This window comes from Sinocyclocheilus grahami, unplaced genomic scaffold (genome assembly GCF_001515645.1).
Source record: "Sinocyclocheilus grahami isolate Dianchi unplaced genomic scaffold, SAMN03320097.WGS_v1.1 scaffold466.1, whole genome shotgun sequence".
In the NCBI taxonomy this organism is placed as follows: Eukaryota; Metazoa; Chordata; class Actinopteri; order Cypriniformes; family Cyprinidae; genus Sinocyclocheilus; species Sinocyclocheilus grahami.
Genome location: NW_015505645.1, coordinates 1,776,209 through 1,788,369, shown reverse-complemented (window position 1 = coordinate 1,788,369; position 12,161 = coordinate 1,776,209). Strand labels below are relative to the sequence as shown.

Genomic DNA, 12,161 nt, shown 5'->3' with positions numbered 1-12,161 from the left:
AGCATGTGTTGAAATCTGACCAATTACATCCGTCCTTCGCCCCTCTGCAGCGTTAGATGTAAATATTGGAATAAGCATAAATGAAATACATATTTTGCGGGGTTGTGCGCCATGCAGAATTGAATTGAGGATGTTTTTTTAAATTCCAATTAAATTCCTGAATTGGAATTGATGTAGCAAACAGGATACAGAATTGGAATTTAAATTGGAATGGTTGGAAGAGTAATTTACCGAAGCGCAGTTCCAAGAAATTTATAGAACTGTAATTTTTAGTAGCTAAAAATGTAAACAGTAGTTTGCATTAGATTTGGATTTGTGATGAAAAATAAAGTATTATTTTAGTTCATATTAAATTTGTATTATTTAATTTGATTAAATATGTATTTATTTATTAAATGTTTATAGATATTTCATATTTTATTATTTGTATTATTTATATATCAATTTTGGCACACACAGTGAGAAAAACATTTAGGGAAAGTCCATTTTATGCTCATAAGAGTCCTCAAAGAAGAAATATCAGTCAGTGAGATATCTGTAAAAAAAAAAAAAAAAAAAAAAAAAAATATATATATATATATATATATATATATATATATTGTGTAAATAGCACATATAAATATAAGTATATTAATATACTAGATAAATAAATCCTGCATAATACAACAAGGGCACTGTTCATTAAGAAAGTAAATAGAGTCACTTTTAAATTCGTGCAATAGTAAATGGTGAAAAAGTGGAGATTTTCAGTATGAATCTGATTTTTATATAATTAAAAATAATTATTAGACTCATAATTACACCTAGATAGTTCATATATTTACTTTTAACAATGAGGTTTATCCCTTTTTTCATCATCCAGCATAAACAGCAATGCATTATCTCTAATTCAAACTGTAATTGTATTTCTGAACACTTTCCCATAATGTAATAACCCAAAAAGCTTATGAGTCAGTCTGCCTCTTATAATTAGTACGTGTCAAATGAAATTATGCAGAATGAGTCAGTCACAACTTTTTTTTTTTGCTTTGCTCTGTTATCAATATTCTTGTAAGAGAGAAATATAAATGTTGTTTATACTCACTCTAGTCTGTGTTGTTTTAGCACTAGTTTACTGAAGGAAATTATGTCAGTTGGGTTCAATTATGAATCAAGTCTTTAAAATGACTAAACTGTGCTCAACTGCTTATTAGGTGAACATAAAAAAAGACAAATATCATATCTGCTGTTACAGTGGGAATGTCCTTACATATACTTATGTAAAAATCTAAAGCATATTTCTTATGTTTAACTTGCATGCATTTAGAGTCCTGTTCCATAGATCAGATTGGGCTTATTGTTTTTTTTTTTTGTCCCCAGACCCAGCTGCCCACAGCAGACCCATCACAAGTCAATCACTCCACTGCCATCACTAAGATATGTGACGCAGACGCTCCTGAAGGTAAGACCGTCATTCTTTATCACCCACAGAATGACCGACTTCAGTGGATAATGCTTCACATTCCATTAGGAATGGTTGGTGAGGAGTTTTAAAGAGGTTATATCATGGAAAATATGTAATGGAAAGTGTTTTTTCTTGTATATTGAAGATTAGATTTTTTTTGCCTGCAAAGAAGCCAGTAATAACAGAGGTCATTTACATACGGAGGTGTTAAATGTACAGTAGCAAAAACAGTGCAGGGTCTGAGGTGCATTTTTCGTGCAAGAAATCTTTACTCTTTACTAGCATTGTATAGTAAGTTGACTTCAGGAAAAAGTATTAGCTATTTAAAGGGTCTTTGGCTGTGGAGCACAACTGTGACTGCCCACATTTTTCACGCTTGATTCATATTGTTCCCATTCATTTTCTTCATAGTGATTAAAAAAAATAAATCAGTAAAGCCATGAACTAAACCAACCAACTCTGAGATGAATGACCACAATACAAACCTGAAAAGGACAAAAGCTATAGTACTGTTCAAAAGTTTGGGGCCAGTAATGTTCAAAAAGTTTGTGGTCTTATTTTGAAAGAAATTAATACTTTTATTCAGCAAGGATATATCAAATTAATCAAAAGTAGCTGTAACCTCTTTATGTATTTGTTTATATTTCAGATAAATGCTGTTCTTTTGAACTGTTTATAAAAGAATCTCCTTTGGTTTTCACGAAAAATATTGCAGCACAGCTTTTCAACATGGATAATAACAAGACATGTTTATTGAGCACAAATCAACACATTCGAATGATTTCTGAAGGATCATGTCAAACTGAAGACTGCAGTAAGGGCTGCTGAAAATTCAGCTTTGACATCTTATGAATAAATTAAAAATAATTAAAATAAAAATGTTTTAAAATAATTTTTAGAGTATATTAAAATAGAAAGCTGTTGTTTTAAATTGTAAAACTATTTCACAATATTACTATTTTTACTGTATTTTTTATGAAATAAGTGCAGACTTGATAGCATAAGAGACTTTTTAAGAAATTTTACAGACCCCAAACTTTTGAAAAGTGGTATATGCCTGTGTACTTTATCTAAACATTGTGAATTTCGCAACTGAATCAAAACTCATGAAAACTATAATGTATAGTCCTGGGGTGTTACAAAGTATTTGTGAAAGCTAGCTAACAAAATATATATTGTGTGTTGGAGTAGTCCAGACGCTACAACTTTATCTAAACATTGTGAATTTCGCAACTGAATCAAAACTCATAAAACTATAATGTATGAATATAAAAGCAGCATATTAAGTTTATTGCAAAATTTGTATTGATTTATTTATATTCAAGTAGTTTGAGAGGCTCAGTTACATCATTCTCAGTGCTTCATGGGAGTGAATCTCTTTTGCAACGATTTACGTTTTCATGGTACCAGCAATTGGTGTCTTCAGAATTATGGGTAGTTTAGTTCTTCACTGGGAATTTTGCAATTAAACTCGACTGAAATCACACTTACAGGCACATATATCACCCATTAACAACCTCAGAGCTCATAGTAGGTCTGTTTTGAAAGGTTTATGTTATTGTTGAGCATCAGTTTCTCTATAGAGAAAATGAACTGGATTTTTACTTCTGCTCTATTCTCACCCATTATATATGCAACAAACTGATATTTACTTGTTCTTTTCTGAACTGTTTGTTCTCTTGATTACAGTGCTGGCCATGCAGATACAAGTTTGACTATATATCAGTCACTCGCCGATCCAAACTGTTCTAAATATTTATTTGTATGTCAGTTATGAAGAGATGAGCTGAGTACTCCGTAAATAGAATGAAATGGATTTTGCAGAGGACAGTATGAAGAAGCAGTAGCTATTAATGATGCTAGATGTGAGATGAAATCTTAAACCAGCAGGAGACAGACTCAGAATCTGAATAGGGGATCAAAATAGTTTCAGGTGTGACGGACCATTGCTTTTTTGTACTGCTGTATCTGAATGTATCTAAGTGTTTGGTTTTGTGTGCTCAGTCAATGAGGAAAGACTGTAAATAGTCTTGATAATACAAAGATATGAAGTTAGATGTCGTGCTTACAGAACATGACCCTTGCAGCTTTTCTCTGTGTTCATTACGAAAGGGTGAGACCGCAAATAACAGTCTGTCGGAGGGAGATCTACATTAATTAAAATGCTGTAAAATTAGTGGTTTAAACCAGCAAAAGTGTTAATTACAATCTATAAGGTTAATTGCCACCATACATTTGCGGTTAATTGCAGATAGATCTGTGTGTGTTGAGTGCACAAGGAGGAATCTAGTTCAACATATTATAAATACTGCACTCAGAGATTTTATTCTCATGATGGCAGAAGAGAGAAAAGGCGGCTTAAAATACTGAATGATGTTGGGATTTACTGTAAAAGCTTTGATTTAGTGTTTTAACAGCGTGATATCATGCTCTGCATTGTGATAAGTGATTTTAAGCTCTATAACATCTAGTTAATTTAATACCAGGTCTGTCTCCTTAGTGTGTTTTTGACACTTTTTTTACGAGATCAACTTCAAAACCTGGGAAATAGAGCTATAAGTTATTCCGTAATGTCATGGTGGATTCGGATCGGATTGGTTATAGTATTGATATACTGCCATCCAGCCTGAGTGTGCAGCCATGATACTGTTTTCTATCCAGAGGAGGGCACTCGGATATTACATTCCAGTCTCATTGGAGGATATTTGAATAATAATGAAATCAAAGATATTAATATGCAATTGGATCAGTGAACCAAGAAGAAGTGGCCAATCTTCCTTAATGTCCTTAAGACGTGTCCCCCATCAGCTCTAACCTTTCTTAAAATACACCTCTCTATGCTGGGCTAAATTCCACCGGCTAATTGCTTCTCACTCTCTTCAGGTCCTCGGATTGTTCCAGAATATCAGACTGACAGGCTAAGAAATTCTTCTGCTCTCCATTTTTATAGGCTGCTATTAAAAATTCAGGTCATGTTAGAGCTGACTTCAGCCGCAAAGTGACCGTATTAGCTAGATAGTTTACATTTTTTGAAGAAAATGCTCGAAACTCACTCTCATAGTGTTAGGGGTGTTCTGAATGGTTTTAAGCATGTTTCTATGCTGTTGCTAGGGTGTTCTAGGTGGTTGCTAATGTGTTCTGAATGTTTTTTTGCATGTTTATATGAGATTACTGGGGTTGTTGTTACGCACTTGCTAAGGTGCTCTGATTGGTTTTAGCATGTTTCTGTACTGATTCCTAAGTAGTTGCTAGGTTGATTGCTACATGAATGCTGACATGTTTTTTTTCTGCATGTTTCTATGCTGTTGCTAAGGTGTTCTTGGTGTTTGCTAAAGTGAATTGATTTTGGCATGTTTCTGTGCTGTTGCTAGGGCATTCTAGGTCATTGCTAAGGTGTTTTAAATGGTTTTTGGCATGTTTTTGTGCTGTTGCTAGGATGTTCTAAGTGGTTGCTAAGGTGAAATGTTTTTGGCATGGTTCTATGCTGTTTCCAGCATGTTCTAGGTGGTTGCTAAGGTCAGTTGCTTTTGGAATGTTTCTGTGCAGTTGCTAGGGTGTTCTAGGTGGTTGCTAAGGTGAATTGTTTTTGCCATGTTTCTGTGTTGTTGCTAGGGTGTTCTAGGCTTTTACTAAGATGAAATGTTTCGGCATGTTTTTTCGCTGTTGCTATGGTGTTCCAGGCTGTTGCTAAGGTGAATTGTTTTTGGCATGGTTATTTGCTGTTGCTAGGGTGTTCTAGGCTGTTACTAAGGTGAAATGTTTTCTGCATGTTTTTTCGCTGTTGCCAGGGTGATCTAGACTGTTGCTAAGGTCAAATGTGTCTGGCATGTTTCTTTGTTGTTGCTATGATGTTCTATGTGGTTTCTAAGCTAAATTGTTTTTGGAATGTTTCTACACTGTTGCTAAGGTGTTCTAGGTGGATGCTTAGGTGAATGGTTTTCGGTATGATTATTCTGTTGCTAGGGTGTTCTAGGTGGCTGCTAAGGTCAATTGTTTTTAGCATGTTTCTATGTTGTTGCTAGGGTATTCTAGGCAGTTACTACACAGTTGCTGCTGTGCAGTGTTTTGAATGGTTAGTATATTTCTGCGCTGTTATGACTCAGGTCCCTTCAGTGTAAGTAAATGCCACTCATTTTATCACCTGCCAGGTAAAAAGAAAAAGTCAGATTGCTCTGAACAGTAATAGCACACCTCTTCTCAACAAGCCACATGATTTGAAGTATCATTCAAGTTCACAGCACAACCGCTGCGAGTTGTACACGCTGTTCAAATCCCTAACCTTAGCTATGAGCAACAGTAATCATGATGTTTTCCTTAGCAAATACCTCTAATAACAAGATGACAGAAAAATCCGAAAAAAAAAAAAACAGTAGATGTCGGTTGTGTTGCATTAGTTTGTGCCTGCGTGAACGCTTCCCCATATGCCTCCTTCAAACAATGCTCTGTATCATAACCCAATTAAGTCTTTCAAAGCCAAAATGAGGCGCTGTCTCGCACAATAGAGGATAAATCTGTGCAACAGAAGTTGCTCTGCGGGTCACCCGAAATTGATCCATCTCCAGTTGACTCGCACTTTAGAACCAGCATAGTTTTAAGCCGTCTGCTTGCCAACCAGCACAGCCTCCCAATCTGTTTGTGTGGGTTTTGGCCTTTTCCCATCTGAGGTCGGTCAACGGAGCCCAGTCATTGTGTTTCTGCCACCTACCCATCATCAGCAAAATGCCTCATTACTGTTTTCAGATAGAACAGTGCAAGACAAGCTGTACACCGTCCATTAGCACGGGACTCTCCATCGCTTCACAGCGGGAGACGTGATTTCCATTTGCTTTTATTACAAGTACTGTTCACTATCAGTATGATACAGCTTTTGGCAAAATGGGTGCAATAAAAGTTTTTTGACAATCTACATAAATCTAGAAGCATTTGAAATTTTCCTCGATATTAGCTCATTTTATCTTAACAATCCATTAGGCATGCTGAGTGGAATTAAAAGCTCTCAGCAGTTTGTTTGTGGTACAACTTAATGGACAAAAATGCTTATTATTTAGTTGTTGGTTTTCTTTACATTTCTGAATCATCTGTCTTCATCTTTCTCCAGATGGCGTATTGCAACAAATATTTGACTGTTCCTGTGGTTGCCTCTGATATTGAGACTCTCGCCTCATTATCGGGGGTTTGATTTCTGTGATTGGAGTCGCTCTAGCTGAGAGGCGGCAGTTTTTCACCCCGAATGATTTCGCAGATCGTTGCAGTGAAGTCAGATTTGTTGTCTTTGTTCTGGATAATAGGAACAGGCTAACGTTTTTTTTTTTTCCGCGGCTGAGTCCAAAATGGGACTGTTTTTGATCCGCTTAATGATGCCGAGAGCTGGTCAGCTTGGTCGAGGAAGTCAGTGTAAACGATTGTTATTGTTGACATGAATTGTGGCTGTATAATGTCCTGCAGAGGTCATTCACATGACCTTCATTCAACAGCCACTCAGATGAAAGACAGTCCAGTTGTAACAAATGAAGTCTGCTTGGTATATTTGGGCTACTGTATGAATTAGTGTTCACTGAGTTCATGTTAATCATATACATATGATGGCTGGCACTTTCAACAAATAGGGAATGGTTAGATCTCCTTTTTAAATGTTTTAAATCATTTTTTAAATGTAATTTAAATCATTTTTTAAATGTTAGACATGTTTAAGAAACTATTTATCTGTATCCTAAATTTTGCACACCTGTCACTGCACAATTTCCCTTGTTGCAAAAATTTTTAGCATTCGTTCATCATGGTCAACCTTCAACCCTGTTATTGTAAGAAATTTATGTAATTTTTTTTCTTTTATTTATTGGAAATGTATATTCACCCTTTATCCATTCTGCCAACTACATTTTTAATTGTATTAATGAATTATTATTATTATTATTTATTTTTTTAACAAATGTTTAAAATATTTAATTTTGAGTTATTATATTATATTATATTATATTATATTATATTATATTATTAATGTTGACTAGTTTTGCTTTTGCTTTCTATGTGGCTTATCCAACTGATTATACTGTATGTAGTCCGGATTATATAATCAGATTCCAAAAATGAAATGCTTGTAATTAGGTGATATTATGCTTTAAAATATTTATAATCAGACTATAGTTACTTTTCCATTGCTTACATGATTACATAATGTTCTCAACATTGCAATAAGTTATTCATAAAATCATTTTTTCAACACTAAATTTTAAAGGGGCCACATAAAATTAGCAAATAAAATATTTCATTTTAGTAAGTGTCTTATTTTGAATGTATTAATTGTTTTTATTTAACAATTTAAGATTTAATTATTAGCTTTTCATCCATTTATAAACCCCCACCGTTCTTTTACGAGCACCAGTTTGCAAAACCCAAATGCAATGTAATGTTTAATGCACTTCATGTAGTTGATTACAAAGAATGGAGTACATTTTCTTTCTCTTTTGTTGTTTTTATATTTATATTGTTTTTTATTTTTATATCAGTATGATATAAGATTATCCTGTTCAGATCAATTTGATAAACAAATTAGGTCAAAAAGTAATCAGATTGCATTACCTAAAATGTGCATTTTGCCTAAAGGCTGTGCACCACCTGCATTTAAAAAAAATGGTCATAGTGTTTAATGTGATGCTCATGAACACAAAAGTTTCCCTTGTTGAGCTCTTTTTTTTGTCTTAAAGAGAAATGAAGGACTTCTCCTTTCTTCTTTTAAAGAGTAATAAATGACAAGAAGCATGTTAAGACAGAGTGCCTCAAGTAGCCGCTTAATTATTGTAATTGAATGAGTAATCAATTCAGCCCTTTCCCCAATTCTCTCCAGACTCTACTCTCAGCATATCGACTGTCACTTTCAGACTCTTGATGAGATGCTGAGCTTCCTGGCCCTACGTCTGTTCGTCCTCTCGTACCTGTTGACCTGCAGCAAAACCCCGTCCTGCCAACTGGCCTGTAGATGAAAGAATTGAATAATATCGACTTTTTCTCGCTCACTCTCCTTTTGTTGCCATTTTTCATCTGCAGTCCTCTCGCTCTGCCAGATCTTTCCCTCTTGTGCTGCAACCCGAGTCTTCTTATCACTCTGGAAGCTGCTCTGTCTTGTGTAACAGCCATTGCACAACCAGGCATGAGTGGGAGGAAGTGTCAAGCAGGGAGAACACATGCGACAGGGAGGGCGCAGTATCCAACCGAGAGCATCTCTCCCCGCAGGGCCCGACCCATGCTCTCGAACCCCTCCACTCTCACGCCTCAAGTCGACAGAGCAAGAGGCGCGAGTCCTGCTTCACAGAGCACAGCTTTGATTGGCAATAATGCCGGGGTTGGGTTGTCCTTCAAGCTCCTGCAGGAAGTGCTTTGGGTTTGAGAGTGTCAATTAGTGCCGGGTGGTATGATGAGATATACCGTGCGACGGCAGAAATGTCATCTGGTAGAGATTGTGCTGTGAGGTGGTAGATACTGTATATTTGTGTTGCTAGTTGTGTGCAGGACTGCTTTACGTTATTTTAACTTGAGAGTGAGATACGGATAAATGTGAAAATACTGGGCATGACATATCCTAAACAAGTCAGAACGTGGTAGAACTTGTTATTATGGGGTGTTGTATTGAGAGTTTAGTTGCGCATGGTTGCTATAGCAACGTTGCGGCTTGACACATTTTTATAGACTCCAGTTCATGTACAATCACAGATGTATGTGGGTCAAAGACATTAAGATGGCCGCATCAATAGAAATTTAAATAAAAAAGTGATTTTATGTCCATAGAAAGCACATTAAGTGTAAGTAAAGTGTTTGAAACTTTTAAGGTTTCAAATAAGTTTTTGGAGAATAAAATGTCAAAATTTGGTTTAAATAATGTTACATTGTCATTCAGTGTAACACAATATTTATGTACAAATTCAAACAACATGCTTATTCTTACTTGTACATATTAAAATATATAAAAGAATAAGGGAGCGTATTAAATTTTATTGTGTTTTAAATGAGTAAAAAATTCTTACTGACCAGTGGGCAAAACCTAGGATAGTGGCAAATTTTAAAAATGTAAAATTACAGCTAATTAGTATTTGAGGTGAAAGTAATTAGTCTTTTAATATGTCATAAATAGATTTTTGTTGTAAATATGCCTGACAAGATTGTTACACTGAATGACATTTTAGTGGGTGTCTTCTGTAAATCAGGGAAAAATATATGATATTTATATTTTGCTTGGAAAAACAAAAACAAAATTGAAAAATAGAAAACTTTTTTTAAAAATTTGGGGAAAACAACAACAATTTAAAGCAGTATTACACTTATTGTTTTTATGCTTAAACCCTTTTTCGTTTTTGACCCATGTATTTTATATAAATATTGAGAGAGAGAGTTTGTGTGTGTTTATAATGTAAAATAATATAATATAAAATTATAAAAATAATATAATATACAATAATTTTTATATAAAATAATATGAATAATGTAATGCTATTTTATTATATTTATAATTTCATTTAATAAAATATACATATATATTGCAACTGTTTTAACTCAAGTTACATAAAACCAGCAGAAAAAAACATACATACATACTGATACCGTTATATAAAATTAGTCATGTTGTGAATGTGATATAAGATTTCGGTCATACCACCCACCATTAGTGTCAATTAAACAGGCGCTGGGATTCATGGGATCTCGCTATGCAGGCGGAATTTGAGTTCAATCCGCTGCTGAAGTCATCTGAACTGTTGAACGCATAGCTATGGATTTAATTTGACAAAAGGCACTGCTCATGTCTTTATATGCTTTTTTATGCATTCAACAGGCAACTGTATTATCGTTTTCCCGATCTCACTTATTTTCACAATCCTTTGTTTTTCGGATTTATTTTAGCTCCTGCATGTCTCTCTTCCTGTCTTTCTCTCTGCATTAATTTAATGATATTATATCAGTTCATTTTAGTTCCGATATATGCAGTGAATCTGGAGGATCAAGTGTTGTTGCCATGGCTACCATCCACCAAGTAACTTGGTGTGCCAATAGATTCAGGAGCCGCAAATTAAAATGAAACTTACAATGTTCTGCTCTCCCCTCCAGTCGGCCAGGCATAAATTTCCTCATCCTGTCAGATTGTTTTCTACCCATGGTCTAATGAACGCATGATGCTCTTCTGGCTCTCAGCAAATGCACAGATGTGGTTTGTTTGGAAAAATATATCCTGTTGATTTTGAATGCACTGATCATAAGAGCTCCAAGCGCTGTGTTAAAACAAGCAAGAAAATAAATAATAAAGATTTAAATATTTATTCCTCTGTTAAATTATTAGGCATTTTCAGACACTCAAATGAATATAATATTGTAAACGAAGAAAATAGAAGAAAAATATACTTTAGTCTTACTGTGAAAGGATTAGTTATCTTCAAAATATTAAAAATATGTCATTATTTATTCATCCTTGTGTTATTCCAAACATGTTTGAGTTTGTGTTTTCCCTATGGAATAAAAATGGAGATGTTAGCTAAATGTTAATATTGCCCTTTTCCATACAATGTAGAATTATGTTGATTAGTTTGTCTGCCAAGCTCAGAAAAAGCACCATATTAATCCATATGACATGTGCGTGATGTATAGAGTCTTCTAAAGTCATACAAGAGTTGACTTCAGGCTTCAGGAGACTTGGAGTATAGTATAGAAGTTCAAAATTTCGAAGTGGTTGTTCATGAAAATATGACAGTATTAGGGTTTTGGAATGACATGAGTTTTGGTTCTAGTTTCTGGATGATTAATTAATTTAAAGGGTTAGTAAACCCAAAAATGAAAATTAGGCTGTGTTTTACTCACCCCAGAGGCATCCTAGTTCGGATCCAGTCGGAGTTATATTAAAAATTGTCCTGGCTATTCCAAGCTCTATCATTGCAGTCAGCGGGTGTTGCAGTGCTTCAGTCCAAAAGAAGTTAAATAAAAAGTGCCCATCCATAAAAAAAAATGTCTCACACGGCTCCGGGGGGTGAACAAAGGCCTCCTGTAGCGAATCGATGCGTTTTTTGTAAGAAAAAGATCCATATTCAAAACGTAAAAATCACTTGAATCTAGCTTGCGCTCACTGTTGTAAACAGAAGCAGCTCCGGAAGATGACGTATGAAGTCTGTGTTGCGCATGCGCTGGTGAGTCTCATTAAAACCAACGTTTGTTAACAGGAGCAAAGGAAGCAAAGTTTCCTTACTTTAGCAAAGGAAAACCAGTCTCCTCTTGGCTTATATCGAAATCCTCTGACATTCTTCTTTATAAATCCTCGTTTTGTGCTTATAATTAGTGACCGTTGTTTTGATCTCTCCACTGTGTTTCCACGTTCGTCACTTCTGAGCGGCGCATGCGCAAAGCCGACCTCATAGGTCATCCGCCCGGAGCTACTTCCGTTTACAACAGTGAGCGCAAGCTAGATTCAAGTGATTATTACGTTTTGAATATGGATATTTTTCTTACAAAAACGCATGGATTCGCTACAGGAGGCCTTTGTTCAGCCCCCAGATCCGTGTGAGACACTTTTTTTATGAATGGGTGCTTTTTATTTAACTTCTTTTGGACTGAAGCACTGCAACACCCGCTGACTGCAATGATAGAGCTTGGAATAGCCAGGACAATTTTTAATATAACTCCGACTGGATCCGAACTAGGATGCCTCTGGGGTGAGTAAAACACAGCCTAATTTTCATTTTTGGGT

The 12,161-nt window shown here is 35.2% G+C and overlaps 1 protein-coding gene across 1 annotated transcript in view; it reads left to right on the top strand.

Moving 5' to 3' along the window:
• Nucleotides 1-12,161, top strand: part of lmbrd1 (LMBR1 domain containing 1) — a 95,141-nt gene that overhangs the window by 65,689 nt on the left and 17,291 nt on the right. The window contains exon 14 of the mRNA XM_016235404.1: nucleotides 1,360-1,441. Within this exon, the coding sequence (XP_016090890.1) occupies nucleotides 1,360-1,441 (82 nt within the window). The remainder of the gene's footprint in view (nucleotides 1-1,359; nucleotides 1,442-12,161) is intronic.